Raw genomic sequence first — 18211 nt, 5'->3', positions numbered from 1 at the left:
ATACAAAATAACCCAGACCTACTTTTATACTCCTCTAGCTCTTATAACTAATAAATATAACGGGAACCCTCAGTCTCAGAAAGCAGGACTTTGGAGTACTGATGTCTTGTAAATGCTTTCCAAACAAACCTCAGTCACTGTTCTGCAGACATAAAAAATGGGCTCATGAAGGCAAGGCACGTGGTTGTAGAACTACCACTGCATGCCAGGTTCTCCTTACGGCGCCACCTATAAACCTGCTATTCAATTTAATGCATTTAATTTTTTTTTTTTTTTTTTTTTTGTAGAGACAGGTTTCACTGTATTGCTCAGGCTGATAACTCCTGACCTCAAGTGATCTTCCTGTTGTCCTCTCAAAGTGTTAGGATTACAGGCATCAGCCACCTCACCTGGCCCTTAACCCATTTAAAGTAACAATCAGCCAACAAATTAGAAACATATAAAAGATTCAAACTGACACAGGGAAAGAAAAAACTATCACTCACGATTTATTTCAAGGCCTGAAAACAATCAGACTAATCAAAATGGTACTACTGTAACTTCTTATAATACATAATATAAAACTTTGAAAAATGCAGATACAATTAACCCCTAAAGAACACACTATCTAATTCTCAAAAGCAATGCTATTTAACAAAATGTGACAATAAAATATCAAAAAATTCATACACTTAAGAGAACATAATTAGCAGCAAGCTAGTTAGACAAAACAAACACAATTGTTTTTACATTTTCCTAGTTTATTTTCAACTTTGCTTCACAAAGCCACTGACAATTGAGGCTTCCTTCAAGTAGAGGATTTCTAACATTAAAAATTATATTTTTGAAATATTTTTAATAAAGAAATGAAAGCCACAAACTGCGTAGTTTACCATAAATTCATGCATCAAAAAGTAAAACACAATTCAACTGAATTTATATGCTTCCCTCTTCTCCAATGGCTTTATGTTTTTCTGTATACTTTATTAAAATCAAGGCCAGGCGTGGTAGCTCATGCCTGTAATCCTAGCACTCTGGGAGGCCGAGGCGGGCGGATTGCTCAAGATCAGGAGTTCGAAACCAGCCTGAGCAAGAGCGAGACCCCGTCTCTACTATAAATAGAAAGAAATTAATTGGCTAACTAATACATATATATATATAAAAATTAGCCGGGCATGGTGGCACATGCTTATAGTCCCAGCTACTCGGGAGGCTGAGGCAGGATTGCCTGAGCCCAGGAGTTTGAGGTTGCTGTGAGCTAGACTGACTCCATGGCACTCTAGCCTGGGCAACAAAGTGACACTCTGTCTCAAAAAAAAAAAAAAAATCAGTTCTAACTCATTTATGCAGATTAGGGAAAAGTGATTTATGAAGTATCTTTAAAATTACCTCCTACATATTTCTACCCTTACCCTCCTCCATCACCACCAAATCTATCACTAAAGTGAACAATGATGCAATGTGCTGAGGGGACCCAATCTGTAATCTTAAACTTCTAAATATCCAAGATTTTAACTTTCTGTCAACAAAAAGACTTATGTGACCAAAAATCACAGTAGGAATAAAAATCCATAATATTTAAGATTTAACTAAAACTTTATTTATGCCTTTCCCTCAGGCTACAAGCATTCTTTTGACTAGCATTAAATTACATTGTGCATACAAACTACGACAGCTTAGATTTGCCCTGGAACATAAAAATAGCTTTCTATTTCATAGTTTTACTGGCTTTTAGTTTTGGTAGGGAGGAAACAAGCATCTTGTGTTCAAGAAATTGGTACATCTAAACAAACAGCTACATGTTCACGTAAATCTTGAGGAAACCTAAAGATGAAGTTGGGGTTTTTTAAGAGATTGGGTCTTGCTATGTTGCCCATAGTGGTCTCAAACTCCTAGTCTCAAATGATCCTCTTGTCTCAGCCTCTCGAGTGGCTGGGATTACAAGCATGAGCCATTGTGCCTGGCTTGTTTGTTTTAAAATGCAATACACACATTTACTTAATTATTGTTCATACAGTGAAGGGACAGGATGGTATAAGCAGATGCAATCTCTTTTAAGTAGAATATTCTGGTTTTTAATTTTGAAAACTAATGTTTTTTTAGAAAGGGGTTTCAACTATGTTGCCCAGGCTGGCCTCAAGTGATCCTCCTGTCCCAGCTTCCCTTCCCGTGTCCTGCAGAGTAGGATATTCTAAATGGAATAAACTGACACTGTTAATTGTTTAAAGGGGGGGGGAGTCAAGAAAAATGTTGAGGAAGAATATCTACTCTTAAAAGAAAGAAGTGTTGGCTGAACGTGGTGGCTCACACCTGTAACCCTAGCACTCTGGAAGGCCAGGGTGGGAGGACCACTCAAAGTCATGAGTTCAAAACCAGCCTGAGAAAAAGTGAGACCCCATTTCTACTATAAATAGAAATTAATTGGACAACTAAAAATATATAGAAAAAAAAAATTAGCGGGGCATGGTGGTGCATGCCTATAGTCCCAGCTACTCAGAAGGCTGAGGCAGGATTACTTGAGCCCAGGAGTTTGAGGTTGCTGTGAGCTAGGCTGACGCCACGGCATTCACTCTAGCCTGGGCAACAAAGCGAGACTCTGTCTCAAAAAAAAAAAAAAAAAAAAAAAAAGAAGTGTTATTATCCAACAAAAAATAAGCTCTATAGATTCAAAAAACATTCATTTTACTGTCTTACTATACAAATGAAAAAGTAGACCACTTAGAATTGAGGCAGCTCTGTACAAAACTTAAGATGGTACAATGATATGATTTCAAAGGGAATGAATAAAACAAAATTTCACATTAGTAATAATATATTAATGCACAAAATATCAAAAATAGTCTGAATTTTCCCCCTTAGATTTACAATAAACTATCAAACTTTTGTTTCATGTATTTACTTTTATAAGCTTTCTCTGCTTAGTAGTATATGATATACAAGTACATACATGCTGGTATTTTACCATGAGAATTATAGTTCTAATCTCAAACTAGTGACTTACTTTTTTTACCTACATTTATAAACATTTCATTTTCATCACGAGAGACACTTAATACCTTTTTAGTGGTACATTTTAATAAACATATTTAAAAATCTTGATTTTTAAATGAATCTCTGTAGTGCTATTACATGATGGGTTTAACAGGTGAAACAATATGGTAACTACATTGTACTGTTTAATTCACAGAAGGAAAATGATTTTTTAAAATATAACCAAGATGAGACTAGACAGTTATAAACAGTGAAAAACAGTGAATGAATAAATAAGATGATTTTCCATTAATAGCCATTCAGTATTTTGCTTTTAGGAACCCGGAAGAAATTGTCTTCTTTGAGTTTCAAATGTTCTGGTAGATCTAGTCGTTTCTTAGCTTCTTCAATATCACCACGAATTGCTGAAATAAGTGACTCTGCAGAGAGAATAAATCAGGAAAACATGATAAAAAAAAGTGCTAACATACTTTTTTTTTTTTTTTTTGAGACAGAGTCTCACTTTGCTGCCCAGGCTAGAGTGAGTGCCGTGGCAGCAGCCTAGCTCACAGCAACCTCAAACTCCTGGGCTCAAGCAATCCTGCTGCCTCAGCCTCCCGAGTAGCTGGGACTATAGGCATGCGCCACCATGCCCAGCTAATTTTTCCTATATGTATTAGTTGGCCAATTAATTTCTTTCTATTTATAGTAGAGACGGGGTCTCGCTTTTGCTCAGGCTGGTTTCGAACTCCTGACCTCGAGCAATCCGCCCACCTCTGCCTCCCAGAGTGCTAGGATTACAGGGGTGAGCCACTGCACCCAGCCCTAACATACTCTTTACTACACTTTTGTTCCACCTCTCCTAAAAACTCACAGGCTGGCAATATCTCAGGCAGAGGGTAGATATCCAATTAATGTTTGTTTCATCCATTCTTCCAGGCTTAAGTAAAAGTCAACTGCACACAAAAGATGTACCCAATCTTATAATACCTTAGAGAAAGGTATAGGCAAAAATGTACACTGTAAATATTAAATGGAAGAAACAAATATTCACTATCTATTCTCTTTTTTTTGAGACAAAAAGAGTCTCATTCTGTTGCCCCTGTTAAGAGTGCCGTGGCGTCAGCTTAGCTCACAGCAACCTCAAACTCCCGGGCTCAAGCGATCCTCCTGCCTCATCATCCCCAGTAGCTGGGACTACAGGCGCACACCACCATGCCTGGCTAATTTTTTCTACTTTTAGTAAAGATAGGTTCTATGGCCAGGCGCAGTGGCTCACACCTGTAATCCTAGCATTCTGAGAGGCCAAGGCAGGATTGCCTGAGCTCAGAAGTTCAAGACCAGCCTGAGCAAGATCTACTAAAAATAGAAAGAAATTAATTGGCCAACTAAAAATTATCTAAAAAAAAAGAATTAGCTGGGCATGGTGGCATATGCCTGTAGTCCCAGCTACTCAGGAGGCCAAGGCAGAAGGATTGCTTGAGCCCTGGAATTGGAGGTTGCTGTGAGCTAGGCTGATGCCGTGGCACTCTAGTCTGGGCAAGAGAGTGAGACTCTGTCTCAAAAAAAAAAAAAAAAAAAAAGATAGGTTCTTACTTTTGCTCAGGCTGGTCTTGTTTGCCTGACCTCAAGTGATCCTCCCCCCTCGGCCTCCCACCAGAGTGCTATAATTATAGGAGTGAGCCACCATGCTGGTCCTACTTCAAACATTTTGAAGGATATCATAAATTCACACTGTTGGAGTGAGGCAGCCTGCCCACTGAGTTTGAATCTAGGCTTTGTCATTTACTATGTGACTTTGGGAAAGTTATTTAACCTCTCTGTGCCAATTTCCTCATCTGCAAAATACACAAAATAATTTCTCATATGGTTGTTGTGGGGGATAAAAGGAGTTAAATTCATGTAAGGTGGTTAAAACAGTACCTGGCATATATTAAATGCTCAAATATCATCTGTCCTGCCATCGTTATTACCACTAGTGGCAGCAGAAGTAGCTGTGGTAGCAGTAGTAAGATTTAAGAAGATCAAAATAAGAGCTTACCTAAAGAATCAAAGTTCTTTTCTGGTCTGAGGTAGCCAACGATGACCACACTGAGGATTTCCCCATAGAAATCCTCTTTGAAGGTATGCATGATATGAGTTTCCTATAGTCAAGAAATGTTAAAAAGATTACCATCACATTACCAAGTATCTGAAATTTGAAATACTATCTTCATGTCTTTGAAATATTATCTTCATGTTTATGGCAGGCTACCTTAATTCTCCCCTCAGTCCTGTTTCTACCCAATGCTACATGTAAACATAACCGACTGAGGTAATATATGTTATATCAATATCACAAATCTGGCATGGGCTGTTGCTAATGAAAAAAACCTGATGTGTTTCAAAGGCAATAGGAGTTTTACCTAGGTACAAAGACACCAAAGAGGGACGAAGAAGAGAGTATTAAAGGATGTTAATTAAACAATTAGTTCTACAGTCAGTCAGGATGCACATGTCTCTGACACATACCAAGCATGGCAACCACTTACAGTTAGGCAAAGACTGACTGATATAAGGGGCAGGAAGTAGCTTAGCTTCCCTATTGGGGGTGATGAAACAAAAGAGAACAGGGAATGTTAAAGCAAAATGGAATAGCAAAATAGAGCAGGAGGTAGAGGATGCCCCAGAATCTCTATAGCTCAGCTAAGTTAAACGGGTAGTACTGTGGTAAGAACACTGACTTAGAATCAAAAGTGTAGGGTCCCACACTTGGTAACTGTGTAACTAGCCTCTGTGGGGGCTCAGTTTTCTCATCTGTAATTCAGGGCATTGACTTTCCAGAACAATTTTAAGAACAAAACCAGAAGGCTTATACAATCAGATATCAAGACCTATTACAATGCAATGGAAATTAAGACCCTTCAGTAATGGCCCCAAGGATGGACAAACAAACCAAGTATGCATGAGTATATTTTTAGACTCACAAATAAAAGGTGACTTGATTTATGACCAAAGTGACATTGCAGTGTTGTTGGAAAAGCTAATTTTGACCCCTACCACACATCATACTCAAAAAGTCAAGTTGATGTAAAAAATTAGTCAAGTAAGCTTTTAGAACAGGCAAGTATCTTTATAACTTTGGAGTAGGCAAAGATTTAAATAGATTATAAAAAGCACTAACCATAAGAGAAAAATGATGAATTGTATTATGTTAAAATTAAGTGCCTCTGTTCTTTAAAAGACACCATTGAGTTAAAAAAAAAAAGAAGCAGCAGCAGCAATACAGTGGAAGAAACTTGTAGTACAGTACATAGTTCTAACAAAGGACTGGGAACTAGCATATACGTACTGAGAACTTCAAGTCACTAAGACAATATTTTTAAAAGGGAAAAAGAGGCCGGGCGCCGTGGCTCACGCCTGTAATCCTAGCACTCTGGGAGGCTGAGGCGGGCAGATTGCTCGAGGTCAGGAGTTCGAAACCAGCCTGAGCAAGAGCGAGACCCCGTCCCTACTATAAATAGGAAGAAATTAATTGGCCAAGTAATACATACAGAAAAATTTAGCCGGACATGGTGGCACATGCCTGTAGTCCCAGCTACTCGGGAGGCTGAGGCAGGAGGATTGCTTGAGCCCAGGAGTTTGAGGTTGCTGTGAGCTAGGCTGACGCCATGGCACTCACTCTAGCCAGGGTGACAGAGTGAGACTCTGTCTCAAAAAAAAAAATAAAAAGGGAAAAAGACTTGAATAGGCACTTCACAGATGTCTGTTACTGGCAAAGAAAAACAAAACAAAAAAACAAACTCTGAAATGTATGAGCACCTTACCAGTGGAAAACTGAGTTTTTCCTAAGTATCAAAAGACTTCTGGCCGGGCGGGGTGGCTAACGCCTGTAATCTTAGCTCTCTGGGAGGCCGAGGCGGGTGGATTACTCCAGGTCAGGAGTTCAAAACCAGCCTGAGCAAGAGCGAGACCCGTCTCTACTATAAATAGAAAGAAATTAATTGGCCAACCAATATATATAGAAAAAATTAGCCGGATGTGGTGGCGCATGCCTGTAGTCCCAGCTACTGGGGAGGCTGAGGCAGCAGGATTGCTTGAGCCAGGAGTTTGAGGTTGCTGTGAGCTAGGCTGACACCATGGCACTCACTCTAGCCTGGGCAACAAAGTGAGACTCTGTCTCAAAAAAAAAAACAAAAAAAAAAACGACTTCCAAGGCATTCGTTAACTGGCTCTATAGTAACATTTCTGATTAGCTAATAAAGACAAATTAATCATAGGACAGACAGCTTTCTCTCCCTTTCTTTTTCTCCCTTATTCAACAAAAAAGTATTTTGTAATCTTTAAAAAAAAAGTAATTTGTGAGTTCTGTATGCTACTAAAGTTAAGTTGGTACTAACTCCAATAGACTTAGAATTTCAGGATGTTAAGTGTAAATTCCCATGGTAACCACAAACAAAATATCTACAGAAAATATACAAAGGAAATGAGAAGGCAATCAAAACATTTCACTACAAAAAATCAACTAAATACATAAAGCAGTAATGAAGTAAATGAGGGACAAAGAAGTTATCAGGCACATAGAAAATAAACAGCAAAAGAGCAGAAGCCCCTCCTTATCAGTAATTACTTTAAATGTAACTGGATTATTAAATAGTCCCATCAAAAAGCAGATTGGCAGAGTGGATTAAAAATGTGATCCAATTACACATCGTTTACAAGAGACTCATTTCAGATCCAAAGACACAAATAGGTTGAAAGTGAAAGGACAGAAAAAGATACTCCATTCAAACAGTAACTAAATACTTTATTTTTAAATCCTTCAAGTATGCTCCCCAAAATTCTAGTATTTGAACTGTTGTGGTTACCGTTGTTGGTTGGTGAGTTCTATATAAATTTAATACTGCATATTAAATCATCATCCCATTGTCAGTTACAGAGCAAAACACAACACTTACCATGGACTTTTTTGTATTCTTGTAGTACGGGTTCCATCCTATGCTCACCACCATCTTGTGGACATCTCCACTTCCAACCCTGGCCCAACCATAATAAATGCCAGTGGATACGTCAGCTGGAAGATTATCTACTACTTGTTCAGGAAAATTAGCTAAATAACAGAAGTAAATATTTTGAGTATTACAAGTTTCACATTAAATATTCATAAAAGGCATATGTAAAGCTAATCTAAATCATTACACTCACAAGAATCCTAGGACTTTGCCTATAGTTATCAATTTTATCCTTCCATTTTCTGGTTCGGATTTCTTTCTCCTCTTTGTGTGAATGGGTTACAAATAAAAGTACAAGGGGAGTGCATAAAGCTTCCCCCAAAAGACCACACTTTTAGGGTAGAAGAAAAAAACAGATACAAGAACATAAATTTTTTAAGACCTGCTCTTTCCTAAGAAGGTTTCCAAATCATTTGAAAAGATTCTCACTTTCAAAATACACAAGCCTAGGCCCCAAGCTGAAAGACTGATTTAAAAGGCAAAGAGGCAGTCCTGGTATGGAGGTAAGAATGAATTAAACAGGTCTTGATTACTAAAACTAATGTACACAGAAATAGACATATCTTGGTCGGACAAGGAAGCATGAAAGGCAGGTCCTGCGACTCACCTGACTTCCTGCCCTCACCACCCCTCCACTCCACTCTCCCTTGAGCTCTGAGCCTGGGGAAGGGAGAGTTCCCTCAACCGGACCAAAGGTCTTCTGCCCAAAGCGGGGCCAAGGCGGAGAAAGGGTGTCACCTCAGCCCAAGACCTGGTCCCGAGTCCTCTGGCAGACGACTTCCCCCCGTCATGTGACCCGACCCGGAGGACTCTGGCCGCCCAGCTCTCACCTGTGGGGATGCCCAGCTGCTTGGAGCCGCGGCCGAAGCCCCGCACCACTTGGCCCCGGCAGAAGTACGGCAGGTGCCTCATGACGCCGTCCGCTTCGGATACGGGCTGCGGTCCGGTCTGCGCGTCCAGGGGAGCCGCCGTCGAGGCGGTGCCCGGACCCCCGGACCAGCCGGGAGACGGCCGTGAGGTCTGCCGGCGGGCCCGGCGCACCAGGGCCCGGGCGGCGCCGATGATACGCTGCGTGGGTTCCCTCTTGCCGCTGACCCAGCAGAAGCTTCCCAGCGACTAAGACGCTGCGTCTCCGCTGGGGCAGTGGCTGCAACAACAGAAATAATTGCGGGTGTGGGCGGGGAGCACGGCGTAGGCGGCCCGACTGCGAGGGAGGAACCAAATCCCGCCCCGGCGTTGCTGGCGTGTGCACACTTCCTCCGCCGAACGGCCCACGCCCTCTCGGCTTCCGTAGTCCCGCCCTGCTGTGGCCCCGCCCCCAGCCGCTGTCCGGACTCGGTTGTCCTTGGGTTCCCCGTTTCCTTTCGGCCCCAGGCGACGGACGTCGTAGTGGGAACCCCTTGTTCAGCCTGAGAGCCGCGAAAGCACCGTTCCTGAATAGTCCTCTAGGTTTCGTTTCTTTTCCCTTCCTCCTTTTCATAACAATCGATGACAAAGAGACACGTTTTCTGGTTCCCTGGCAACCGCTAGGTCGATCGTCAGTTGTCAATCATTCCGTTCGCTCTTTAAACGTTTATTAAAGCTCCAAAATTCCAGCTCAAAGTTCATCTCTTTATAGAGGCTTTGCCTGACCTCCCTACAGGAAGCGGTCCTCCTCCTCCCAGACCACTGACCTCGGTCTGAAGTTGTATCAGTGTAAGTCCCTGGGGAGCAGGGCCGCGTCTGCAACGCTGCGACCCCAGCGACTGGTGGAAGGTTGCCATGGGGGAACTTTTCTTTGCGGAGGAAAGCGGCTGACTGCCCACCTCCGCTCTTTAGTTGTCTTCTTGAAAACGTAATAAACCTGATAGAAGGCTTTACCTCTACTGCAATGCAAATAGAGGCCTTCTGAGTCTTAGAACTGTAAACTTAACCTCGGGAAGTAGTTCGAGGCTTGCTGGCAAGATTTGTGTGGTGCAAGGTTGTAACAAGGTGCATCCTCTTACCTCTCAAGGAGAAAGAAGTTTTAATTGTCTCTTCTGTTTTTCTCTAAAGCTGTACAAAGTTATGTCCATTCATCTTGTAATTGCCTAAAAAAAAAAAAAAAAAAAAAACAAAGTTATGTCCAGACTTTGCAGTCACTTTCTTTCTACCTTACATGTATTTAACTCTGATAATGCTCACCCAATGTTTTTTTTTTTTTTGAGACACAGTCTCGCTTTGTTGCCCAGGCTAGAGTGAGTGCCATGGCATCGACCTAGCTCACAGCAACGTGGAACTCCTGGGCTCAAGTGATCCTCCTGCCTCAGGCTCCCGAGTAGCTGGGACTACAGGCATGCGCCACCATGCCCGGCTAATTTTTTCTATATATATTAGTTGGCCAATTAATTTATTTCTATTTTTAGTAGAGGCGGGGTCTTGCTCTTCTTCGGGCTGGTTTCGAACTCCTGACCTCGAGCAATCCGCCTGCCTTGGCCTCCCAGAGAGCTAGGATTATAGGCGTGAGCCACCGCGCCTGCTCGCCCGGCCCTCACCCAATGTTAAAGTTAGGTTCTCTGTGTATTGGTATGAAGGGGTCTTTGTTGGCAAAACTGTTTTATTTCCCTAACTCTGGTATAGTGCCTGGTCCATAGGAAACGCTCCATAAATATTTGTAGAAAGAATGAATTGAAGAGCTCAGGATGTGGCTAGCACAGTGCCAGGCGGTGGGGGAATAAAGGTGGCTGAGACAAAGTGCAGGCCCTCACAGGCTTACCTAGAGGAGGAGACTCTGGTTAAGCCTGCCGACTGAGCAGACCTCCCAGAAGAAGCATTTTGTATAGTTAATGGTTAACAGCATAGGCGCTAGAGCTAAATAAAAGCAGAGTTTGAATACAGGCCTTGTCTCATTTAATAGCTGGGTGACCTTGGGCAAAGTATTTTACCTGAATCTCAGTGTCCTCAACAAAATAGGGATATTAATAGTATAGTGGAAGTTAAATGAGATGATTAGGGAAACACATAACAAATTGCTAGGCCCATAGTAAGGTTTTCTTTTGGGCTGGGTCTAAGAATTATATTGACATAAGACAGATAAATAAGAGAAAAGCATGTAAATTTACTTAATACAAGTTTTACATGGCACAGGAGCCTTCATAAAGAAATGAAGACCCCAGTCAGGTGCAGTGGCTCACACACGTAATCCCAGCACTTTTAGAAAGCTGAGGAGGAAGGATTGCTTGAGACCAGGAGTTCAAGACCCAGGCTGGGTAACATAGCAAGATCTTGTCTCTACAAAACATACAAAAGTTAGCCAGGCATGGTGGTGCACGCCTGTAGTTCCAGCTACTCCGAAGGCTGAGGCAGAAAGATCGCTTGAGCCTGAGAATTTGAGGTTGCATTATGCTGTGATGATGTCACTGTATTCTAGCCCCAGCAGCAGAGTGAGACCCTATTTCCAAACAAAAGAAAACCAAAACAACAAACAAAAAGAAATGAAGACACAAAGAAGCAGTTATGGTCAGTTACTTACACATACTGAATTGAACAAAGCATATTAAAAAATAATATTAGTAATAGTAAGAATAATAAATTTTAAAAAGCAACTCAAATATGTGAGGAGGCTTAAAAGAAGAGTTGTTCGAACAGGATCTGTTCAGGATTCTCTCACTCCTGACTTCCTGTCCTTAGTAAGAATCCTGAGTCCCTTCTAGTATAGGGAGGATACCTTTCACGTGGGAATTCCATCTCCTGCTTTTAGGAAACAGAGGGAGGTTAGAATGATTTTCTTGCACCTACTTGCTTCAGAGTGGTATGTTTTTATTTTTAACTTGTTCATCATCAGTGAAACACCAAATGAGAAAGGAGGAGGGTGTAGGCGGCGACGCGGGGGGGGGGGGGGGGGGGCCTAAGCTTGCTTGCAGAGGAGCCGCAGAATGGGGAAGCGGGACGACACAGAGGAGGAGGGGCTGTGTCCCAGGGGAGTTCGCTTGCTGGCAGCTACACCCGTGAGGGATGCTGGGATCTTGGGTAGGAACATGACTGTCAACCTGTGAAGATCGGCTTATGGTGTGAGCATTGGCCAGAATGACCAGCCGGCGTCAAGACCTGGAGTCCAGGGGGGACAGAGGTGCAGCCGTGGTCTTTGCCGCCTTGGGACCAAGCGCCAGCAGTGTCTGAGGCCCGCCAGCCCCAGGCCGCGCAGCTGTGGTCTGTATTCTGCTTTTATTCCAAGGGCGATGCTGGTCCGCCCGCCTGCCTGTGACCTCAATCCATCTGCCTGCGTGGGAGTGTACCACAGCTAGCTGGGGGCACCTGGTGGGACTGCCCCATGCAGAAAGACTTTGTATTACTTTATTTTTTTTATTTTTTCTTCTTTTCTCTTTTTTTTACAATGACATAGAAGAAACTTTGTATTACTTTAATCACCTCTTTTAAAGTCCCACCTCAAGGATTACTTGAGGAGTAATCCTTGAGGCCAGGAGTTCGAAGCCAGCCTGAGCAACATAGTGAGACCTTGACTCTACAAAAAATTTAAAAATTAGCCAGTGGTTCATGCCTGTAGTCTCAGCTATTCAGGAGGCTGAGGCAGGAGGATCACTTTAACCCATGAGTTTTAGGTTATGGTAAGCTATGATGCCGCTGTATTCCAGCCCCGGCAAGAGTGAAAAAGGAAAAAAGAAAAAAAAAAAAGGATTAGCATTAGGGATATGGACACTACAGTTGGAATTTTAAGCAAGAGGTTTTAAAGTGAATGGAAAGATTTGATATACTTTAAGGAGAGTATTTCTGTGTTGGGAAAACTTGAGAATAAATTGGTCTTGAATTTAAAAAAAGCAAGGAAAAAAAAAAAAAGCCTAGAGATGAGAGCCCAATAAATTATCCATGGGGCTTACTCCACCAAGCCCCAGGTTCCAAGGAGGTGTGAGAATTAAATTAGATAAAATAATTAAATGAATCACAAGAGAAAAATGAGAAGGGGTAGTGTTAAGAATTAAATGAGATAATGCTGAGTACTTTTCATAGGCACTGTCATTCATTCATATCTCACGTAATCCTCTCATCTTATCTGCTTTGGAGGAAAGCATTAACCTCGATTTATAAAGAATGAGACCAGGCCTGGTGGCTCACGCCTATAATACTAGCACTCTGGGAGGCAGAGGCAGAAGGACTGCACGAGATCAGGATTTCAAGACCAGCCTTAGCAAGAGTGAGACCCCATCTCTACTAAAAATAGAAAAATTAACCAGGCATGATGGTGAGCACCTGTAGTCTCAGCTACTTGGGAGGCTGAGGAAGGAGGATCACTTAAGCCCAGGAGTTTGAGGTTGCTGTGAGCTATGCTGACACTATGCTCTGGCCTGGGCAACAGAGTGAGACTCTGTCTCAAAAAAAAAAAAAAAAAAAAAAAGGAAAAAAAATGCATCTGAAGAACTCTTAAAACTCAACGATATGAAAACAAGCAACTCATCTTAAAAATGGACAAAATGTCTGAACAGACACCTTACCAAAGAAATGAAAAAGATAAGTAAGCATGTGAAAAGGTGTTCAACATCATATGTCATCAGGGAAATGTGCAAATTAAAACAATGAGATACTACTACACACCTATTAGAATGGCCAAAATCCAGAACACTGACAACACTAAGCATAGTTATGATATAGAGCAACAGGCACTATCCTTCATTGTTGGTGGGCCTGCAAACTGGTACAGCCTCTTTGGAATCCAGTTTGGCAGTTTCTTATAAAACTAAGTATACTTTTACTATATGATCCAGCAATTGTGCTCCTTGGTATTTACTCAAATGGGTTGAAAACTTATGTCCACAGAAAAACCTGCACACAGATGTTTATAGCAACTTTATCAGAATTGCCAAAATTTGGAAACTACCAAGATGTCCTTCAATATGTGAATGGGTAAATAAACAGTGGTGCACCCATACAATAGAATATTACTAAGTGCTAAAAAGAAATAAGTTCTCTTGATCCAGCAATTCCACTACTAGGCATCTACCAAAAGATTAAAAGTCACTTTATGAAAAAGACACCTGCACTTGAATGTTTATAGCAGCACAATTCACAATTGAAAAGTTGTGGAAACAACACAATTGCCCATCAATACATGAGTGGATTAATAAAATGTGGTATATGTATACCATGGAGTACTACTTAGCTTTAAGCAACAATGGTGATATAGCACCTCTTGTAGTTTCCTGGGTAGAGCTGGATCCCATTCTACTAAGTGAAGTATCTCAAGAATGGAAAAACAAGCACCACATGTACTCACCAGCAAATTGGTATTAACTGGACATATAGGAATAACATTTATCGGGTGACAGGCAGGCGTGAGGGGGGAGGAGGGGATGGGTATATACAAACATAATGAGTGAGATGTGCAACATTTGGGGGATGGTCACACTTGAAGCTCTGACATGGCATGGGCAATATATGTAACCTTAACATTTGTACCCCCATAATATGCTGAAATTAAAAAAAAGAGAGAAAAAAGAAAGAAAGAAGTTCTCATAACAGGAAGGACATGAAGAAAGCTTAAATGCATATTACTAGGTGAAAGAAGTATGTCCTCTGAAAAGGGGACATACTGCATGATTCCAATGCTAGGACATTCTGGATAAGGCAAAACTATGGTGACAGTGAAAAGCTTGGAGGTTGTCAGGGTTTGGGGAGTTGGGGAGGGGGGTAAGGGATGAATAGGTGGAACATGGGATTTTTAGGGCAGGGAAACTATTTTGTATGGTATGGTAATGATGGATGCATGGTCAAAATCCATAGAACATACAGCAGTTGCCAGCCTAAAACTGTTCTAGAAAGGTGAAGTCTATTAATTTTTTAAAAATGAATCTAAAAATTGCTGACCTTTAGTCTGACATCAAGGTCATACCCTCCACATCTAAACAGTCACAAGTCTTTCTCAATCCATTTTTCTCCCCTACTCCAACTGAATCCAAGTCATTACCTCTTACCCGCACAGATTTAGCTGACTTTCTATTCTCTCAGCCTTGGGACCCCCATCAATCCCAATCATTTTTTCATGCTGAAGAGACCTTTCAAAAGGCCAATTTGATCAAGCCACACCAAAAACCCTTCCATGCTTCCCATAGTCCTAGGATTGATCTAAACTAAACAGGCTAGGCACAGTGGCTCCTGCCGGTCATCCCAGAACTTTGTGAGGCAGAAGTGGAAGAATCACTTGAGCTCAGGAGTTCGAAACTGCAGTGAGCTATGATGGTGCCACCCTACTCCAGCTGTAACACAAAGTGGCCTGGGGGAAAAAATGGCAAAATTATTCTATGTGTCTTTAAAACATCCTCCACTCTTTTTTTTTTTTTTTTTGAGGCAGAGTCTACAGGCATGCGCTGCCATCCCCAGCTAATTTTGTCTATGTATTTTTAGTTGTCCAATTAATTTATTTCTATTTTTAGTAGAGATGGGGGTCTCACTCTTGATCAGGCTGGTTTCAAACTCCTGACCTTGAGCCATCTTCCCACCTCAGCCTACCAGAATGCTAGGATTACAGGAGTGGTCTGCCCAGCCCCTCCACTCCTTTTTGAGAACTAAAGCACCTCTTCCCTGCCTTGGGCCAATGGTTTGGAGAAGCAGGTTAAGTCTTTTGTTAAAGGAGATAGTTCAGCCATCCCAGGCCTGCCCCAGACCTCCAGGTGGGCCCAGGGCTTTGTCTGTGGCAGAGATGGGATGATTAAAATCATTAACACAGTAGCCTAGAACTGAGGGCCCTCCCTTTACAAGCTCTGTATTTCTGCTTATGTTCAGGAAATTTGGATTTTGAGATAGGAGCTACCATTTTTCCTCCTTTGACAGCAAAGGAATAAACTCTTTCTCAAAACACTTGATCTCATTCTTCTGATGTGGCCTCAAGGACAAGTGCCAAGTTTTCAGTAGCACAGCACTGGTGAAAGAGAGCCTGTCTCTTAGATAAATGAATAAGTAAATAAATAAATAAAATAAACCATTGTTTATAGATTCTCCCCTATCAGTCCCCTGGCTCTTGCCTCCACACACTCTAGCGGGGAGTCCTAGGGAATTTTCCAGTTCCTTTAACTCACTCCTGGGCCTTTAAAAATAGGTTTTATAGTGTGAGACAATTCTTGCTATAGTGGGCCAGAGAGCAAGGGAGCCCTGTGAGTCAGGTATGCTGGACAATGACTCCCAGAGAGGTGGGATTTGAGCTGGAACCCTGGGATGTGTGTTGAAGGAGCTTGGGAGATTTCAAACTAAAATATGAGTCCTTGGTATAAAGAGTATTTTTTGTGGTTGTTGTTGTTTTGAGACAGAGTCTCGCTTTACTGACCAGGCTAGAGTGAGTGCCATGGCGTCAGCCTAGCTCACAGCAACCTCAAACTCCTGGGCTCAAGCAATCCTGCTGCCTCAGCCTCCCGAGTAGCTGGGACTACAGGCATGCGCCACCATGCCCGGCTAATTTTTTCTATATATATTAGTTGGCCAATTAATTTCTTTCTATTTATAGTAGAGACAGGGGGTCTCACTCTTGCTCTGGCTGGTTTCAAACTCCTGACCTTGAGCAATCCTCCCGCCTCGGCCTCCCAGAGTGCTAGGATTACAGGCGTGAGCCACTGAGCCTGGCCTATAAAGAGTATTTTGAATTAAAGACTCTTAGAGATCAATAGGCCTTAGAAAGGGCTTTCCCTCTTTCTTCATAAAACCAGACCCACTAAAAAGAGAACAATCCAGTTCCTTTCCCCTCCCTGTTCAATGTATTACAGAAAAGAAGATCAAAAATTCAACCAGATCTACCCAGAGAATTTTAAATATAATACCTGTCTCTCAGGTTAATTTACTTTGTAAAGAGAATCATTGACAAGTTAATCTGTTCCCACCATCTATTCATTCTCCCAAGTATCTATTAGGTCATTAAATATGAAATGTCTGATTTCAAATAAAAAGTGTAGTTTATTATATCTCAGACAAGAAGCAGTACAATTAATCAAAGTATGCACCTAAACTTTTGACACAGTTTTGCCATCTTAACGGTCACTTGCTTATTCAGCAGCAAAGAAGCCTATAGAACAAGTGGCAACGAAATCACAAAAGGAGTTTTCTATAGCTTGTTGAGAAATGAATATTTTTCCTTGCAAGAAGTCGTCCAAAGCCTGGAAGATGTGGTACTCAGTTGGTGCAAGGTCTGGTGAATACGGTGGATGACAGAGAATTTCCAAGTCCAGCCTCTGTAGTTTGAGCAGCGTTGTTTGTGTGACATGTACTCGAGTGTTGTCTTGCAAGAGGATTGGCTTCTCTCTATTGACCAATCTCTGTTGCTTAATCGCAAGCATCCTCATCATTTTGTCCAATTGGTGGCGGCAGACATCTGCTGTATTCGATTAAAAAGGTTTCATGAAGCTGTAGTGGATAATACCAGTGCTGGACCACCAAACAGGCACCATTAGCTTTTTCTGATCAATATTTTATTTTGGACTGTGTTTCGGCACTTCGTCTTTATCCAATCCTTGTGCCAAATGCTTGTAGTATCAAAAAGAATCTATTTTTCATCATGTGCAACAATGAGGTGTAGAAATGCCTTGCCTTTATGTCACAACAGCAAAGAAAGGCAAGCTTCGAGCCGATTTCTCTTCTGATGCTCGTTTAATCCACGCAGTCCCATCGATCCAGTTTCTTTACCTTGCCAGTGTGTTTCAAATGGTCCAATATTGTTGGAATAGTAACCTCAAACCTTGCTGCTAATTCATGTGTAGGTTCAGAGAGATTCACTTCCACTACAGCTTTCAGTTCATCATTATCCACCTTGATCTCAGGTTGCCCATGTGGCTCATTCCTCATTCTCAAGATTAAAATCACCAGAACGGAACTTCTCAAACCATTGATGTACTGTGCGTTCATTAGCCACATCCTTCCCAAACACTTCATTTATGTTTCGAGCTGTCTGAACTACATTGGTTCCATGATGGAACATATATTCAAAAATAACACAAATTTTTGACACATTGTTTCACAAAAACTGCTCTAAAAACATTTGAAAGATAATCACATGTGAAACTGTGCATTCAAAAGAATGAAGATGGCCGGGCGCGGTGGCTCACGCCTGTAATCCTAGCTCTCTGGGAGGCCGAGGCGGGCGGATTGCTAAAGGTCAGGAGTTCAAAACCAGCCTGAGCAAGAGTGAGACCCCGTCTCTACTATAAATAGAAAGAAATTAATTGGCCAACTGATATATATATAAAAAAAAAAATTAGCCGGGCATGGTGGCACATGCCTGTAGTCCCAGCTACTCGGGAGGCTGAGGCAGAAGGATTGCTGGA

The 18211-nt window shown here is 41.8% G+C and overlaps 1 protein-coding gene across 1 annotated transcript; it reads right to left on the bottom strand.

Moving 5' to 3' along the window:
- Nucleotides 1-1556: 1556 nt before the first annotated feature.
- RFK (riboflavin kinase) lies at nucleotides 1557-9220 on the bottom strand. The gene is made up of 4 exons (XM_076008621.1): nucleotides 8771-9220; nucleotides 7887-8038; nucleotides 4991-5093; nucleotides 1557-3389 (listed from the first exon to the last, which is right to left on the bottom strand). The coding sequence occupies exons 1-4, from the start codon at nucleotides 8850-8852 to the stop codon at nucleotides 3259-3261; spliced, it is 468 nt and encodes a 155-aa protein (XP_075864736.1). The 5' UTR covers nucleotides 8853-9220; the 3' UTR covers nucleotides 1557-3258.
- Between the last annotated feature and the right edge of the window lie 8991 nt (nucleotides 9221-18211).

Source organism: Microcebus murinus, chromosome 12, assembly GCF_040939455.1.
Source record: "Microcebus murinus isolate Inina chromosome 12, M.murinus_Inina_mat1.0, whole genome shotgun sequence".
In the NCBI taxonomy this organism is placed as follows: Eukaryota; Metazoa; Chordata; class Mammalia; order Primates; family Cheirogaleidae; genus Microcebus; species Microcebus murinus.
This window is presented reverse-complemented; position numbering and strand designations above follow the sequence as displayed.